Genomic DNA, 19,778 nt, shown 5'->3' with positions numbered 1-19,778 from the left:
ATGGCAGGACTGAAATATGAGGAGAGACTGGATCGACTGGGCCTGTATTCACTGGAGTTTAAAAGGATGAGAGGGGATCTCATAGAAACATATAAAATTCTGACAGGACTGGACAGGTTAGATGCGGGAAGAATGTTCCCGATGTTGGGGAAGTCCAGAACCAGAGGACATAGTCTAAGGATAAGGGGTAGGCCATTTAGGACCAAGATGAGGAGAAACTTCTTCACTCAGAGAGCCGTTAACCTGTGGAACCCGCAGAAAGTTGTTGATGCCAGTTCATTGGATATATTCAAGAGGGAGTTAGATATGGCCCTTACGGCTAAAGGGATCAAGGGGTATGGAGAGAAAGCAGGAAAGGGGTACTGAGGTGAATGATCGGCCATGATCTTGTTGAATGGTGGTGCAGGCTCGAAGGGCCGAATGGCCTACTCCTGCACCTATTTTCTATGTTTCTGTGACCCACTGAGAAAAATACAGCTGGGTCTCTATAAACGTTGGTGCTGCATTAAAGCAAAAGCGGTGTTTGAAGCAGCACAAAAGCAATATGTTTTTTTTCCCATTTAGTTTAAATGATAAATATGAATAGACAATTAATATTCCATTGGTTACTATAGCGACCGATTACAACCTGGTGTACTACAGGAAAAGTCTGCAATCCTCACATTGTTTTCACTGCAGCGTAAGGTGGAAACAACATCAATTTGGATTGAAAAGTATGTCATTTTTGTGAACTTCGTGCATTGGTTGATGCCGCGGGCACAGGCAGAGCCAAGGAGCCCAAGATTTCGATATCAGATCTGATTATTTGGTTTACAAGACTCCTTGAATCGACCTGTTGTCCTCCTGTCATTCCAAGTGCTGGCACCATCCCAGCGCATTTCGATACTTTTAGAACCCGAGGCAGTTTTGGTCGTGTTTGGATTTTGGGTGTCCCTTAGAAACACTCACGAGTTCAAATCAAACTGCAATGATAAATATTTAAGTGATGCACATACAGTGAAGAATAACCAACCCTGCCACAGGCATTTTGGCTCAGTTGCAAGTACAGATACAAATAACTTCACTTTCAATAATCTTTTAGGGGATGAGTTTTCAAGTGCTGTTTTGTTTGTGGTGAGGTCTATTTCTCAAGGATAAAATTCACTTCGTTGTGACAACTCTTGTTTGCGGTGCTGGTAACATAAGCCATGATCCACAAAAACTCTAATGGTAATAAAATAACATTAGAAAAAAAGTTTTAAAAATATATAATCCGGAGTCACTGTAAAGGGGGTTGGTTTTATGAAAAATGTCTTTACTTAAAAAGTCCAGTTAAAGGCCGAAGAAATGATTTTGATCTCACTGGCAGATCTCCTGGTCGTGTCTCTCATAGTCCGTTGGAGGATCCATTACTGTATAAGCGCAAGAGCATTCTATTATGTAACACACAAATAATTTTTCTGGTGCTAAGTTGTCTGTCCCTTTGAGGTCACAAGGTCCAATTTCCTATTAGTGGGTACTGCCTACGGTCAATTAGAGGATAAGTGTATCCTGTGGTGAATTAGAGGCTAATTGCTTCACTGGATAACAGCTACTTTAAATCCCTAGCTTTTCCTGAAAGTCAGGAAATAACAGTGGAAATTGCTCAACTTTCTTTTTTCAATATTTTTCTTTCTTATTACTGCTTTAATCTGACACCTGAAGTGTGATGGGCATATCTCAAAACTTTAACATATGTTAGCAAATCTATAGCACTGCTCATGGTAAGTTGCCAGAATCAGTCACAAATGATATCCTTTGTGATTATGATCATGGCCTGAGGAAAAGAGTGTTTGAAGACCAGGCCCTCAAAACTGCCACCAAGCTCATGGTCTACAGGGCTGTAGTAATACCCGCCCTCCTGTATGGCTCAGAGACATGGACCATGTGCAGTAGACACCTCAAGTCGCTGGAAAAATATCAACGATGTCTCCGCAAGATCCTACAAATCCCCTGGGAGGACAGACGCACCAACATCAGCGTCTCGTCCAGGCTAACATCCCCAAGCATTGAAGCACTGACCACACTCGATCAGCTCTGCTGGGCAGGCCACATAGTTCGCATGCCAGGCACGAGACTCCCAAAACAAGTGCTCTACTTGGAGCTCCTTCACGGCAAACGAGCCAAAGGTCGGCAGGGGAAACATTACAAGGACACCCTCATAAAGTGCGACATCCCCACTGACACCTGGGAGTCCCTGGCCAAAGACTAAGTGGAGGAAGTGCACCCGGGAGTGCGCTGAGCACCTCGTGTCTCATCGCTGAGAGCATCCAGAAATCAAGCACAGGCAGCGGAAAGAGCATGCGGCAAATCAGTCCCACCCACCCCTTCCCTCAACAACTATCTGTCCCACCTGTGACAGGGACTGTGGCTCTCGTATTGATTGGACTGTTCATCCATCAAAGAACTCACTTCAGGAGTGGAAGCAAGTCTTCCTCGATTCCGAGGGACTGCCTATGATGATGAGGATGGTGCGTTGTCCCTCCTTACCCTTCTTGACCGGTCTGAAGCCTTTGACACGGTTGACCACACATTCCTCCTCCACACCTCTCATCCATTGTCCAGCAGATTGAGACTGCCCTCACCTGGTCCTAATCTTATCTATCCAGTCATAGCCAGAGATTCTCCTGCAATGGCTTCTCTTCCCACCCCCGCACCATTACCTCTGGAGCCGCTCAAGGATCTACCCTTGGCCCCCTCCTATTACTCATCATCATGCTGCCCTTCGGTGACATCATCCGAAGACACGACGTCAGGTTCCACATGTATGCTGACGACACCCAGCTCTACCTCACTGCCACCTCTCTCGGCCCCTCCCCGGCATCTGTGTAGTCAACCTGCTTGTCAGACATCCAGTCCTGGGAGAGTGGAAATTTCCTCCAATTAAACGTAATAAAGTATTTGAAATGTAAGATGAAGTGTGTAAGTTTTCAATACATGATTTTTATCCCATTTGACAACTGAGAAAATACATTTAAGCAGTTCTGAAACAGAAAATGTACAGAAGTCAAGCCAGGAAATAGGCTCTTTAGTTTTTTTTTTAAATGGAGTAAAGAAAGACTTTCATTTATATAGCATCTTTCATGAACTCAGGATGTCTAATAGTGCTTTACAGCCAATTAAATACTTTTGAAGCATAGTCACTGTTGTAATGTAGCAGTCAACTTGCACACAGCAAGGCCCACAAACAGCAATAAACTGAATCAACTGTATTTAGTTGCTGGTTGAGGGATACATTTTGGCCAGGCACCTGATGAAGTTCCCTGCTCTTCTTTAAAATAGTGACACAGAATATTTTACATCCACCTGAGAGGCAAGACAGAGCCAGTTAAATGTCTCATCCAAAAGACGGCACCTCAGACAGTGCAGTGCTCCCTCAGTACTGCCCCTCCGACAGTGCAGCACTCCCTCAGTACTGCCCCTCCGACAGTGCAGCACTTCCTCAGTACTGCCCCTCCGACAGTGCAGCACTCCCTCACTACTGCCCCTCCAACAGTGCAGCACTTCCTCAGTACTGCCCCTCCAACAGTGCAGCACTCCCTCAGTACTGCCCCTCCAACAGTGCAGCGCTTCCTCAGTATTGCACTGAAGTGCCAGCCTAGAGTATGTGCTCAAGTCTCTGGAGTGGAGCGTGAACCGATGACCTTCTAACTCAGATGTGAGAGTGCTACCCACTAAACCAAGGCTGACACCTATTGTATATTTGTCCTCCAGTCTAGAGGTCACACCCTTCAATTTTATATCCAATGTTAGTAGGTTTTACCTCAAGCACTATTTATTAAATATCCTTTAGCAAAATCCGACATTGTCAAGCTATCACGCTGATTTGACATCACTTCAGTTTAAGTTCATGTTCCCTCTGTCAGAGTGTATATCAGCGTATTTAAAATGTAAGTTAAAGTATAATTATTCAGTGGCAGGGGAAGATTAACACGACGATGATTGATATGCTTTATATTAGTGTCTGGTTTAACTTTTATTAGTGAAATGCACAACATGCTAAAACTGCACTAGCTCCAGAGTTAAATGTCATCAATCTATCTGCCATACTCTACTGCACACCTGCCCTTGCATTATTTAGGAAGAACCTTTAAAAGCAACATACTTCATTCTAGTACCTCACCATGCGTCCATTCGTTATCTAATGATGAGTTACAGAAAGTTATTCAACGAAGGAGGCCGTTACAACTCAGCCCAATCCAGAATTCACAGGACATCCACACACATGAACAAAAAGCACCGGATAGCAATCAGGAGCAGGAAACACGGACGATTCTTTCCCCCCTTTTGACACAGGGAAACTGAAGGTAATCGGGATCAGCTAACTCTGCCGGCAGCATAGACCAGGGGGAGAACCAGGGACATTCTGGTTCAGAACCACATCAGATGGTGTTTTTACTCACTAGGCCGTTAAGAGCCCCCAAAGCTTAAAGTTAACGCCTGTGAGCTGAAAGCAGCCTGGTATCTCCAATGGTAGAGGACTGAACTTTGCACTTGAAGACCGTTGATCAAATCATTGTCAGGACAGCATGATTGTCACACTCAAGGAGTGAGGTGGGTGGGGGGCTGAGATGAAAAGAATAATGAGGGGGAAAATTACCAAAAAAGTAAGCAAAAGGAAAAACTCAAAGGCTGCATAACTACTGGAAATCATCGAAGAGTTCAGTAAATTGTACTATGATCCACATTCCTTTCAGGTGGATTAAAACATCCTTTATTCTGTTGACAGCTGGTATGTTACACTTGACCTGCCTTTGAACCTTCTCAAAGGCAGCTCACCTCCTGGTGACTCAATCAAGTAGAATTTTTAGTAACAATGCTTCAGACTCCATCTAGCGAACCTTCCAGCCCATCAAAACAGGAAGGCCAATTCTGCATGAAAAAAAATCTCAAAAGGAGAGAACGTCTACGATGCCTCTTTACAATGGGACCATTATACAAACTGTATACCTTGAATATGTAGAAAACTCTGGTTTCCCAAATTAAATACTTTTAAGTGGATCATTTATGCTGCATTTTGGGGGAATTGCTTGAACCTTACTCGAGTGTTCTCATACTGTGGGCATTTTAATTAGCATTATTATAGGTTTGGTCATTCCAAACTTACTAATGGTGGAAGAAAATGGAGGCGATGAATTAAAAGTATCACACAAGTGTATTAGACAATATTAATGCAAATAGTTTTAAGTCTGATTTGTTCTATTAGTATCAATGCACTAAGTAAGCCTCGTAACAACACTGCTACATAATTGTTTGGCTGGCGTACAACAAAAGTACATTGGAAGTACTATTAATCATTTTAGTTAATTCTCCCTCCCATGCTGAAACACACAACTGCAACAGCATGGACTACGCATATTTACCCAAGGACGACAGCAGGACAAAAATGACGACCATTCAAAGATAGCACCCAGCAGGTTGGGTAGCTTGGGTGATCCATCGTTCTTTGGTTCTTGGACCAACTTCCTGATGTAAATATCAACACAAACTCGCTCCAAGATGGTTATGTGTTGGGAGTAGCTTGCAAATTGCTCTTTCACTACTGAGACCTTTACTGAGAGAGAGGGGTGTGAATCTTTGGAATTCTCTACCCCAAAGGATTGTGGATGCTGAGTCGTTGAGTATATTCAAGGCGGAGATCGATAGATTTTTGGACGCTAGGGGAATCACATGATATGGAGATCGGGTGGGAAAGTGGAGTTGAGGCTGATGATCAGCCATGATCTTATTGAATGGCAGAGCAGGCTCGAGGGGCCGAATGGCCTAGTCCTGCGCCTAATTCTTATGTTATGAGATCTGAGAAATCTATTCCAGACCGAAGGATTGAAAGTTATCTCTTGGTTAGCTTAATTATCACAGCTAAAATGGACATGAATATTCTCAATGCAGTTTCTATTAGGTGTGAGCCCACAGTACAAAACATCCATTATGTAGCACTCAATTGGCAATAAGAAGACAGGCTGATAATGAGGCTAATGGTTGTTGTGGTAGAGTAAAGGTAGCTTTACATTTCAGCTAGTTGTGGTAAAACTTGACCTGAGAGTGCTTGATGACAAAATTGAAAAAAACTGTTCCATTCCCCAGCTCGGATACAAAGTTCACATCAAAAAGGTTTAAAAAGAAAAACAAGGGCCGTTGTAGAAAAAAAAAGTAAGACTTCTAATGAAACGGTTAAAAGTGTGACCTTGAGCCTCTTGCGCCTGTCATTGTGAGACCACTGTAAATACCTCTGTCCATAAGCTGCCTGTGAAACTCAAGTCAGAATGCAGGTGAACAGAAGCATACAGACACAGTCTCCTCAGCCCACCCACATCGATAATAGCAGGCCTGGCAGCATACCAAGAGTACTACTCCGCTTTCAATTAAGCAAAAGTTCAAACCGGCGAGCAGTTACAGAAATACATTCCGATTGATCAGGTCGGATTGCGATTACATCAACCTTGCTGCCAAATTGAATAATCAACTTTTTAAAATGCGCACAATAATTTCAAAATACACTTTGGTCCCATGAAAAACAAAACAATTTTCAAACTAGGTTTTTTTAAAAAATATAGTTAGCAGCAACTACTTATTTATACATCTTGGCAAACCTGGTTGTCAATCACTCGTGGCGTCACGTGTGGGATTAAGTCTGTTAATCTGACAGAAGAAAATGGCCGATGAAAAACTGCACATTAAGAAACTCAACCCATGGAAACGACAACATTTAACAGAGCTCAGTGTTGATGATTCCAGTTTAGTATAGCACACAATAGGCCCTTTTTTAAAGCCTAGTTTAATAATTATCTTCTATTCTGGACTTTGCAGCGATAAATGGAGACTACCTCCCGGAGCCGACAGCACCTCGTGTACCTCACAACCACTGGCATGTAGCTAATTACCACAACATTTCAAAAATTACTGTCACGCATATTTTTCCCATTCACAACTGGTAAAATGTTCCTGCAAGGAATGCGCTGTTGAGTCGTGTTTGCCGTGAGGGATCGGGACCTTGAGTAAGTTTTCACTTCCAGGAAGAGATCCCAGCCGACTCAGATTCATAAGCAGGCTTAATGACACTCAGTGATCAGGGCCATGCCCAATGTCTGCAACTGAGAGGGAGACAGAAGACAAAGAACAGAAACACTGCAGAGAGAGAGCAGAAAGAAAGACTTTCATTTATATAGCGCCTTACATGACCACCGGACATCTCAAAGCGCTTTACAGCCAATGAAGTACTTTTGGAGTGTAGTCACTGTTGTAATGTGGGAGACGCAGCAGCCAGTTTGCGCACAAACAAGCTCCCACAAACAGCAATGTGATAATGACCAGATAATCTGTTTTGTTTGTTATGTTGATTCAGGGATAAATATTGGCCAGGACACTGGGGATAACTCCCCTGCTCTTCGCAATTGTGCCAATGGAACTTTTATGTCCACTTCGGAGGGCAGACAGGGCCTCAGTCTCATCTGAAAGATGGCACCTCCGACGGCACTCCCTAGGCATGGCACTGGAGTGCCAGCCGAGATTTTTTGTGCTCAAGTCCCTAAGAATAGTGAAAGTTGAGACGAAAGAAAGAAAGATTGTGAGAATGAGCAAGTACAGTAAGGAAGATTAAGTGAACATGTAAGAAAGGCTTTTTAATTATCCACAAGGCCGTTGAAAGATTTTCAGAGGATTACTTGAGGTTTCAGCCACCGAGTTACCTTATGCTGAGTATTAGTTTTAAAATGTCCTCTATTCAAAGCTGGTTCTTAAGTGTATCATAATACAGTAGTGTACTTTCTGTTAAGTATATAGTTCTGTAGTCAATCTCCATTCCTACTATTGGAAATAGTATTATTTCTTTGGTTTTCCCCATAGTTTTCTATCCATCTCTCCTGCGTGCATTGACAGCTTGCTGAATAGGTTTTCATGATCATTGGATGCTCGCTTCTACCCCGCCCGAGGGGCGACTATTCATATGTGAACCTTGACAGCGTGTCAGCAGGCACGGCAATGGGAGTGGGGACTCATGGCAACTAAGCCTAACCCTGTCCTCACCCAACACACAGAGTTGTAGCTGAGTTCATGGGATAGTGATCTGCAGTGGGGTACTGATGCAAACTGTAGCATCCTTATCAGAGCACTGGCTGGTGGATTAGTTAATCGGCACAGACCAGGGATCGAAACTGGGATTCTCCTGGTCTGTATGGCTCCGTTACGTTATTCCTAGATAAACTCAGTATGTTACTGGAAGAGTGCATCTATTTATTTGAGCTGAACCGATACAAAGATCAGAGCCCAAGCTCTTTACTCCTATAAACAGGAGGACCACGGAGGCCAGTGCTGATGCTCTACCACATTACGCTACAGAGTGGAAAGATTCCGATCTCCAATCCATTGGGGCACTGGAAGGTCCTGATCCAAATTAACGAAATGTCCTTCGTAAGTTCAAAATACCCCATGCAGGTAATTTTACAAGCCGATGCTGTCAGTGAGCGAGATTCCTCGCCGACTATACAGGCAAAGCAAATTATCCCCTCCCTCCAATCATTTACAGAATTGCAATCTATGAACTTTAAACAGAGACTGCAAACAGCACAATGAAAGCACAGAAGCTGAAACAGATTTATACCTGCATTAACTAAATAAATCTAAAAGCAAGTGTAAACTTGCTTTGAAAACTACTCACAATGTTGCAGTTCTCAAGCACTGCTAAACCTATTACAACCTAATGTCGCACCAGTCCAAAGGCTGACCCATAAAGGTGAGCTAGTGCTCCAATAGGAGGGGAAAATCAGAGTGGGGAGTTAAACCTGGTCTGTTCTGACATCTCACAGAGTGAGCAACTGCAGAGGGGAGTTAGCAAGAGATCGAGGAGTGGATCACATGCCCACCCCACTGGCGTACCAGTAATAACTATAACCAGGTTACTAGATAACTACTTATACTTACATCACAGTTTAACATGCCGCAACATCCCAAGGTGATTCAAAAAGGGACCAAGTTACAGTTGGGGGGGAGGAAGGGTCCAAGTTATAGTTGGGGGTGGTGAGGAAAGGTCCAAGTTATAGCTGGGGGGGGGGGGGGGGGGGGAAGGGTCCAAGTTACAGCTGGGGGGAAGGAAGGGTCCAAGTTACAGCTGGGGGGGGAGGAAGGGTCCAAGTTACAGCTGGGGGGGGGGGGAGAGGGTCCAAGTTACAACTGGGGGGAGGAGGGGTCCAAGTTATAGCTGGGGGAAGGAAAGGTCCAAGTTACAGCTGGGGGGGAGGAAAGGGTCCAAGTTACAGCTGGGGGGAGGAAAGGTCCAAGTTATAGTTGGAGAGGGGTGGGGGGAGGGTCCAAGTTATAGCTGGGGGGAGGAAGGGTCCAAGTTACAGCTGGGAGGGGAGGAAGGGTCCAAGTTATAGCTGGGGGGGGGGAAGGGTCCAAGTTACAGCTGGGGGGGAGGAAGGGTCCAAGTTACAGCTGGGGGGGAGGAAGGGTCCAAGTTACAGCTGGGGGGGGAGGAAGGGTCCAAGTTACAGCTGGGGGGGGAGAGGGTCCAAGTTACAACTGGGGGGAGGAGGGGTCCAAGTTATAGCTGGGGGAAGGAAAGGTCCAAGTTACAGCTGGGGGGAGAAAGGGTCCAAGTTACAGCTGGGGGGAGGAAAGGTCCAAGTTACAGCTGGGGGGAGAAAGGGTCCAAGTTACAGCTGGGGGGAGGAAAGGTCCAAGTTACAGCTGGGAGGAGAAAGGGTCCAAGTTACAGCTGGGGGGAGGAAAGGTCCAAGTTATAGTTGGAGGGTCCAAGTTATAGCTGGGGGGGGGAAAAGAGTCCAAGTGACAGTTGGAAGGAGGAGGGGTCCAAGTGACAGCTGGAGAAAAGTCAGGGAGGTGACCAAGCTGTGGCTGGTGAGTTTTGAGAAGGCTTTTGAAAGTGGTGATATGGATCAAGGTTTTGAAAGAAAGGGACAGAGTTCGGGGCTGCTACTTACGGTGCAGCAGAGAAAGGGCAATGCGCAATTGGAAGGGCAGAAGGTGCAAGCTCAAAGTAGGATTGGGAGAGGCAGAATGAGAGGTGGTGAGGCCATGAAGGAATTTGTAAATGCCAGCAAGGATGTTGAAATGAATATGCAGAGAATTGAGCAACCAGTTCAGGTTGGTGAGGTTTTGGTGAGAGGTGAGCAGGACCTGTTCCAGAACAGCAGCTGGTGCCACAGTTTGCGTGTGTTGGCGCTCAAAAGGCCAGTGATAAGAGAAGTTCAGCCTGGAGGAGATGAAGACGTAGACGAGAGCTCCAGCCGCCAGTGGAATGCTGAAAGTGCCCAGTACAGTGAATTGATTTTTAAAAATGGCAAACACTAGAAACCAGAAATGAAAACCAAAAACTGTTAGAAATACATCATATGAATAGAGAAAAGATGGGTTAATGTTTCAGGTGTAGATCCTTTATCAGAACTCATACAGACGGACCTGCAATGTATTGCCAGAGTTTTTTTAATGCTTTTCTTACATTAAACTGTTGCAGTGATTTTCATCGTGGATAAAGATATTCAATATCACCCCTTCACTTAGAAAATCAAAATCAGTTCATAGCGTTGCTGAGCAAGGGCCATGGGAAACATAACCTCAGCCTTATTGGAAGCACTTACTGTTGATGTGGTCAATGTAGAAGATGCCAATCTGAGGATCATAGGCGTCCTCCCAACCCAGAGGGAGCTCATCCCCCACGCAATCGGCAAACGTCAGGGGTTTGGTAAACCTGAAACAATCACAAAAGAAAAACAATGATTAGTTTGTTTCAATGGCAACCCCTCATCAAATATCTCAGCTGCACGTTTGAAGTTCCTCAAGTCTTGTGCAATACTGCGCATCAACATTCTCCAAGTGTGGTACTCTACACAGCCATTCCCCCGAACCGATCTTTGAGCAATTCAGCACAGCAGGTGAACTGAGAAAGGGAAATGAATAGCCAAGGTCCATTGTGTAAGATACCGTGCGGGCTAAAAAGAATAAAAGAGATGAGGTAAATCAGAAAGTAGTGATCAGGTGATGCAAAGCTTGGATGTTAAAAGTCTTGTGGTTATTGAAGGACGGCTGAACATAAGAACATAAGAATTAGGAACAGGAGTAGGCCATCCAGCCCTCGAGCCTGCTCCGCCATTCAACAAGATCATGGCTGATCTGGCCGTGGACTCAGCTCCACTTACCCGCCCGCTCCCCATAACCCTTAGTTCCCTTATTGGTTAAAAATCTATCTATCTGTGATTTGAATACACTCAATGAGTTAGCCTCAACTGCTTCCTTGGGCAGAGAATTCCACAGATTCACAACCCTCTGGGAGAAGAAATTCCTTCTCAACTCGGTTTTAAATTGTCTCCCCTATATTTTGAGTCTGTGCCCCCTAGTTCTAGTCTCCCCGACTAGTGGAAACAACCTCTCTGCCTCTATCTTGTCTATCCCTTTCATTATTTTAAATGTTTCTATAAGATCACCCCTCATCCTTCTGAACTCCAACGAGTAAAGACCCAGTCTACTCAATCTATCATCATAAGGTAACCCCCCTCATCTCCGGAATCAGCCTAGTGAGGGAGATAAGGAGTTGCACAGTTTTGAGGTGCTGGGACAGATGGAGTTGAAATAGAGTCAACCTTGATTTGAACACAGTGAGAATGTAGGGGGAGAAAGACTGAATGGAATGTGCAGTTGGTGCTTAGAAGGAACAAGAGAGGAATATTGACCACAGCAGCACTGATAAAATAGAGAAAGAGAAGTGGCAGAAAGAGGACTGAGGTGAGAGAGGAATCACCTGCCAGATGACAAGCTTTTTCTTGTATCTCACGAGTGTGGGAGAGGTGGTTGAAGAGTCCCAAATGTGGGATCAGTATTCAGACTTAAAAGCACTGACCAATCTTTCATCATCAAAGACCCATCATCCAGAGCTTTTAATCAGCCTACCCCACTGTTATCTGCATCTAACAGCAGTCAGTTTAATCATAATCACCGATTAACCTAATCCGTTACTCTGCTGCCATTAACAGTAACGCAGCACTAATGTAACATGGTACAAATTCATCTTTCCCCATCTGGCTGTGCCAGAGATCGGCTGTTTAAATAGGACGATGCCATGGTATAGCTTCCACGCAGTTGCTGCCTTTTGCTGAATCCAAAACCATGCAAGTGTGAGAATAGGGGTATGCTACAGGTGGAACGTGGCTCCATTGTTACTGTTTGCTTTGCTGCTCCTGATGAAAATCTTAATAATGAATGTCTCAACAATAATAAGAGACAGTAAGGGGAAAAGAGGGAGCTCTCGTTTCACAAAAAACAGAACTTTGGTAACTTGTTTTATTCTTTTGAAATTTCTGGAGATCTCTCCCCGCCAAGCACCCGGCCCCTCCCCCAGCTCAAAAAACGAACTATCCAACTTAAAACCGGACGGTTAGCAACACTATTTTCCTACCAAAACTGGCTTCTTCTGTAGCAATATTTAGGAAGAATGGCCTCCTACAGTGATCGTAAGTCATCAGGCATATATATCAGAGGTGATCTCATTGAAACATACAAAATTATTACAGAGCTTAACAGAGTAGATTCAGGGAGGATGTTTCCCCTGGCTGGGGAGTCTAGAACCAGGGGTCACAATCTCAGAAGGGGTCGGCCATTTAGGACTGAGATGAGGAGAAATTTCTTCACTCAGAGAGTGGTGAATCTTTAGAATTCTCTACCCCAGAGATGCTCAGTCATTGACTATATTCAAGACAGAGATCGATAGATTTTTCAATATTAAGGGAATCAAGGCATAAGGGGATAGCTGAGGTAGAAGATAAGCCATGATCTCATTGAATGGCAGAGCAGGCTCGAGGGGTAAAATGGCCTACTCCTGCTCCTAATTCGTATGTTCTGTAAGGTTGTAAAAAATATATATCCCCCAAAAATGTTTATAATGCACATGGATTCTTCTCCATTGGAGTCCCCTCTTTACTGAGTCCACACTATAAATGAAAGAATACTGGAAGTTAGTGGCAGTAGTAAATGCGTCGGCTCAACATTGCTGCCCAAGGAAACACATTTGTAACAGTTTAAAAATGTGCAAAATAGCTTTGGGGCACAAAGAGTGGACCAGCAGCTGTAATGTCTAGCCTTATAATCCTCAACAGAATTAAACTGCAGTTCCACTTATATACGACTCAAACTCAATGTAATTGCATGACGCATGGCATAAGGTCACCCTATAATCTACGATTTGCCAAAGAATTGTGAAACTTAAAGAGAATGTAATGTCACTGCAGTAAGGCATCACCCTCACTTACAATTCTAAATTGTACCCTGGCATGATATACTGGGTCATAGTGGCCTAACCACTCATCTTATGTAAAATGGCAGACTTGATCTCATGGCTCCCAGATACTATTCCGCTATACAGGAAAAGCAGGCTTGATATTCGGTGCAGGAACATCCCCTCGCTCTGAGTCAATCTGCTCTTGCCAGACGTGAGCACCTTAAATCTAAAGAATAGATGGTGGGTGGAGAAAGCACAGTTGATGTGCGAGGATTCTTCACCGCAGTCAAGTCCACCCACAGCCCAAGCACCCAAGGCCCCACCCCACTGCTGGCCAAGAACGGATAGACACTCATCAAGGACACCGAGGCAGTCAGGACCCGCTGGAAGGAGCACTTCGAAGATCTCCTTAACCGAGACTCTGCCTTTGACTTGAGTGTCCTTGACTCCATCCCGCAGCATGCTACTCACCACCATCTCAGCAAAACCCCAGCCCTGCGTGAGGTAGAAAAGGCCATCCACCAGCTCAAGAACAACAAGGCATCGGGAGAAGATGGAATCCCCACTGAGACCCTAAAGTATGGTGGAGAGACACTATTGGCACGAATGCATGACCTCATCTCTCTCATCTGGAAGGAGGAGAGCATGCCAGGAGATCTCAGAGATGCAGTAAACGTGACTATCTTTAAAAAAGGGGACAAGTCCGACTGCGGCAACTACAGAGGAATCTCCCCGTTATCAGCCACTGGGAAGGTCATTGCTAGAATCCTCCTCAACCCTCTTCTCCCTGTGGCTAAGGAGCTCCTCCCAGAGTCACAATGCGGATTCCGTCCACTACGGGGTACAATGGACATGATCTTTACGGTGCGATAAATGCAAGAGAAATGCAGCGAACAGCACCAACCCTTGTACATGGCCTTTTTTGACCTCTCAAAGGCCTTTGACACTGTTAACCGCGAGGGACTATGGAGCGTCCTCCTCTGTTTCGGCTGCCACAAAAGTTTGCTGCAATCCTCCGCGTGCTCCACAACGACATGCAGGCCGTGATCCTGACCAACGGATCCACCACAGACCCAACCACGTTCGGACCGGGGTCAAGCACGGCTGCATCATCGCACCAACCCTCTTCTCGATCTTCCTCGCTGCAATGCTCCACCTCGTACTCAACAAGCTCTCCGCTGGAGTGGAACTAAACTACAGAACCAATGGGAACCTGTTAAATCTTCGTCGCCTCCAGACTAGATCCGTTCCATCCTCTATCATCGAGCTACAGTACACGGACGATGCCTGCGCCTGCGCACATTCAGAGTCTGAACTCCAAGTCATAGCCAACAACTTCACTGAGGCGTACGAAAGCATATGCCTTACACTAAACATCTGTAAGACAAAGGTCCTCCGCCAACCTGACCCCGTCACACAGCACTGCCCTCCAGTCATTAAGATCCACGGCACGGCGCGGCCCTGGACAACGTGGACCACTGCCCATACCTCGGGAGCCTATTATCAGCAAGGGCAGACAGAGACGACGAGGTTCAACACCGCCTCCAGTGCACCAGCGCAGCCTTTGGCTGCCTGAAGAAGAGAGTGTTCAAAGACCAGGCCCTAAAATCTGGCACCAAGCTTATGGGCTACAGGGCTGTAGTGATACCCGCCCTCCTGTATGGCTTAGAGATGTGGACCATATACAGTAGGTACCTCACATCGCTGGAGAAATACCACCAACTATGTCTCCGCAAGCTCCTGCAAATCCCTTGAGATGACAGATGCACCAATGTCAGGCAAACATTCCCAGCATCAAAGCACTGACCACACTCGACCAGCTCCGTTGGGCGGGCCACATTGTTCGCATGCCTGACACAAGACTCCCAAAGCAAGCGCTCTACTCTGAACTCCTACACAGCAAGCGAGCCCCAGGTGGGCAGAGGAAATATTTCAAGGACACCTTCAAAGCCTCCTTGATAAAATGCAACATCTCCACTGACACCTGGGAATCCCTGGCCAAAGACCACCCTAAGTGGAGGAAGAGCATCCGGAAGGGTGCTGAGCACCTCGAGTCTCGGCGCCGAGAGCATGCAGAAACCAAGCGCAGGCAGCGGAAGGAGCGTGCGGTAAACCAGATTCCCCACCCACCCTTTCCTTCAACCACTATCTGTCCCACCTGTGACAGAGACTGTAATTCTCGTATTGGACTGTACAGTCACCTGAGAACTCACTTTTAAAGTGGAAGCAAGTCTTCCTCGATTTTGAGTGACTGCCTATGATGATGAAATCAAGAGCAATAGACAGAGTTTGTCTGGAAGGGTGGGTTAGAGTTAGAATTAACTGTGAATAGCAACTAGTGATAAACTCCTTTTTGATTATCTAGCAAAGCAGCAGCAAAACGGCCATGTTCCCGCAGTTGGCTTCTGCTGACAGTCCATAGGAAAGTATACAGGGAGATTATAAAACTACATGGAAATAAACAGTAACAATTTGGTAAAAGACCATTTTAAACCCTGTCATCTAAAGCATTCCACTAAATTTAGCCACCACAGCGTTCATCTAACGATGTAAAGTGAGAGTCATTGACGTCAGTGTTGAGCCACACAGATCAAAAAAGGGCTTGGATTTATCTCTGGTTGATGGGGAGTTGAGTATTCCCTGCTGGGATAGCAGCAGGGATGCTATAATTGATCTCGGTCTTCACGGGCCAGGAACAGAAGGGGAAGAAAAATCAGCCAGGTTTTTCCACACACATATTGATAGAGCCAATTACAAGTCCATTCATTTAACATCAATAACGGGTTAAATTAACTGAATTTATTCCAAGAGACAGATTGGAGGAGTGATTGTAAAGCAAGGACCTAACAAGAAGCAGCCAGCATTGGTACAAATGGCTTCGTAAACCTCAACTTCTCTGAAGATGCTAAGGGCCAAGTCGCTGGCGGAACTCCCGATGAAATCATTTATTTAGGCCTTCAGAGAGCATTTGTGATTCCACATGAAAGACTTCTGGTTAAAGTAAAGCCACATGAACCTTTGACTGGACACAAGACTGAGATGAGAAAATAGTTTGAAAAAAATCATTCCCTCTCGCTCTCCAACGAGAGAAAGCGAGATGGCAAAATCAAACATGGACTGGTCCTCATTATGTGTGAAAGGTCTACTAGGTGCAGCACCTATCCCATGAACTGCTGAATGGTTAAGGGATACTGCAATGGTCAGTCTTTACAGTTGTCTGTTTTCTCCCTCCACATCCTAACACGTGGCACTTATTCTAACCACCTCAGACATTTGGAAGACCCTAAATCCATTGCTTGAAAAACTGAGGAATACCCCCTCACCACAATCAGAGAGTTGGAATATAAGAACATAAGAATTAGGAGAGGGATTAGGCCATTCGAGCCTGCTCCACCATTCAATATCATAGAAACATAGAAACATAGAAAATAGGTGCAGGAGTAGGCCATTCGGCCCTTTAAGCCTGCACCGCCATTCAATATCATAGAAACATAGAAAATAGGTGCAGGAGTAGGCCATTCGGCCCTTCAAGCCTGCACCACCATTCAATATCATAGAAACATAGAAAACAGGTGCAGGAGTAGGCCATTCGGCCCTTCGAGCCTGCACCACCATTCAATAAGATCATGGCTGATCATTCACCTCAGTACCCCTTTCCTGCTTTCTCTCCATACCCCTCGATCCCTTTAGCCGTAAGGGCCATATCGAACTCCCTCTTGAATATATCCAATGAACTGGCATCAACAACTCTCTGCGGTAGGGAATTCCACAGGTTAACAACTCCCTGAGTGAAGGAGTTTCTCCTCATCTCAGTCCTAAATGGCTTATCCTTTATCCTTAGACTATGTCCCTTGGTTCTGGACTTCCCCAACATCGGGAACATTCATCCTGCATCTAACCTGTCCAGTCCCGTCAGAATTTTATATGTTTCTATGAGATCCCCTCTCATCCCTCTAAACTCCAGTGAATACAGGCCCAGTCGATTCAGTCTCTCCTCATATGTCAGTCCTGCCATCCCGGGAATCAGTCTGGTGAACCTTCGCTGCACTCCCTCAATAGCAAGAACGTCCTTCCTCAGATTAGGAGACCAAAACTGAACACAATGTTCCAGGTGAGGCCTCACTAAGGCCCTGTATAACTGCAGTAAGACCTCCCTGCTCCGATACTCAAATCCCCTAGCTATGAAGGCCAACATACCATTTGCCTTCTTTACCGCCTGCTGTACCTGCATGCCAACTTTCAATGACTGATGTACCATGACACCCAGGTCTCGTTGCACCACCCCTTTTCCTAATCTGCCGCCATTCAGATAATATCCTGCCTTCCTGTTTTTGCCACCAAAGCGGATAACCTCACATTTATCCACATTATACTGCATCTGCCATGCATTTGCCCTAACCTGTCCAAGTCACCCTGCAGCCTCCTAGCATCCTCCTCACAGCTCACACCACCACCCAGCTTAGTGTCATCTGCAAAATTAGAGATATTACACTCAATTCTTTCATCTAAATCATTAATGTATATTGTAAATAGCTGGGGTCCCAGCACTGAGCCCTGCAGCACCCCACTAGTCACTGCCTGCCATTCTGAAAAGGACCCGTTTATCCCGACTCTCTGTTTCCTGTCTGCCAACCAGTTCTCTATCCACGTCAGTACATTACCCCCAATACCATGTGCTCTGATTTTGCACACCAATCTCTTTTGTGGGACCTTGTCAAAAGCCTTTTGAAAGTCCAAATACACCACATCCACTGGTTCTCCCTTGTCCACTCTACCAGTTACATCCTCAAAAAATTCTAGAAGATTTGTCAAGCAGGATTTTCCTTTCATAAATCCATGCTGACTTGGACCGATCCTGTCACTGCTTTCCAAATGCGCTGCGATTTCATCTTTAATAATTGATTCCAACATTTTCCCCACTACTGATGTCAGGCTATAATTAACCACTTTCTCTCTCCCTCCTTTCTTAAAAAGTGATGTTACATTAGCTACCCTCCAGTCCATAGGAACTGATCCAGAGTCGATAGACTGTTGGAAAATGATCACCAATGCATCCACTATTTCTAGCGTTACTTCCTTAAGTACTCTGGGATGCAGACTATCAGGTCCCGGGGATATATCGGCCTTCAAACCCATCAATTTCCCTAACACAATTTCCCGCCTAATAAAGATTTCCTTCAGTTCCTCCTTCTCACTAGACCATCGGTCCCCTAGTATTTCCAGAAGTTTATTTGTGTCTTCCTTCGTGAAGACAGAACCAAAGTATTTGTTTAACTGGTCCGCCATTTCTTTGTTCCCCATTATAAATTCACCTGAATCTGACTGCAAGGGACCTACGTTTGTCTTCACTAATCTTTTTCTCTTCAGATAGCTATAGAAGCTTTTGCAGTCAGTTTTTATGTTCCCAGCAAGCTTCCTCTCATACTCTATTTTCCCTCTCCTAATTAAACCCTTTGTCCTCCTCTGCTGTATTATAAAATTCTCCCAGTCCTCAGGTTTGCTGCTTTTTCTGACCAATTTATATGCCTCTTCCTTGGATTTAACGCTATCCTTAATTTCCCTTGTTAGCCACGGTTGAGCCACCTTCCCAGTTTTATTTTTACATAGCTGATCTTCTACCTCAACTCCACTTTCCTGCACTATCCCCATATCCCTTGATTCCCTTAATATCCAAAAATCTATCACTGTCTTGAATATACTCAATGACTGAGCCTCCACAGTCCTCTGGGGTAGAGAATTCCAGAGATTCACCACCCTCTGAGTGAAGAAATTTTTCCTCATCTCAGACCTAAATGGCCGACCCCTTATCCTGAGACTGTGACCCCTAGTTCTCGACTCCCCAGCCAGGGGAAATATCTACTCTGTCCTGTAGGAATTTTGTATGTTTCAATGCGATCACCTCTCATTCTTCTAAACTCGAGAAAATATAGGCCTAGTCTACTCAATCTCTCCGCATAGGACAATCCCCCATCCAAGTTGAGACTATCCCTGCATCCACACAACAAGCGAAAGAGATCTATTGAAATTGCAATTTGGAGCATTTCTGAGCATGGCCCTTGAGTAAGACACTTTTAGTTATCAACAGAATGCCAGTAAGCATGGTCTAAATGGCAACTGCAATGTGAAGTGAGAACTATTGCTCGCGATTCTGAAACATCTTTGGGCTAAATATTAACTCCCAAAAACAGGTGGGTTGGGGTCGTGTCAGCAAAAAATCTGGAACAGGAGCCGTTCCACTTCCGGTTTGAATGGAGGCGGGACAAGGGGTGAACTACCAATCCGATCGCCGGAAGCGGTTTGGTCATTTAAGTATTATTTTGAGGCTGTCTGCCTTCACTTTACAGTGATTCTATTTTTAACCACAGGTGGCTAGGTTTCCCAGGCCTCGGGAAACGCGGCAGCTAAAAGCAGGCGGGAAGAGCTGAATCCATGAAGTTAGTGCCTTTACAGCACTGCTTGTGGGCCAGAAAAGAACAGGAGTGCTTCCTCCAGGCTCAATAAACTACCCAGTAACCCCCCCACCACCCACCCCACG

General features: G+C 45.3%; 1 protein-coding gene across 3 annotated transcripts in view; it reads right to left on the bottom strand.

Moving 5' to 3' along the window:
* Positions 1 to 19,778, bottom strand: part of LOC139263028 (protein WWC2-like) — a 296,134-nt gene that overhangs the window by 148,372 nt on the left and 127,984 nt on the right. For all 3 annotated transcript variants that reach the window (XM_070878495.1, XM_070878504.1, XM_070878514.1), the window contains exon 2: positions 10,614 to 10,723. In XM_070878495.1, coding sequence (XP_070734596.1) covers positions 10,614 to 10,723 — 110 coding nt within the window. The remainder of the gene's footprint in view (positions 1 to 10,613; positions 10,724 to 19,778) is intronic.

Source organism: Pristiophorus japonicus, chromosome 1, assembly GCF_044704955.1.
Source record: "Pristiophorus japonicus isolate sPriJap1 chromosome 1, sPriJap1.hap1, whole genome shotgun sequence".
NCBI lineage: Eukaryota > Metazoa > Chordata > Chondrichthyes > Pristiophoridae > Pristiophorus > Pristiophorus japonicus.
This window is presented reverse-complemented; position numbering and strand designations above follow the sequence as displayed.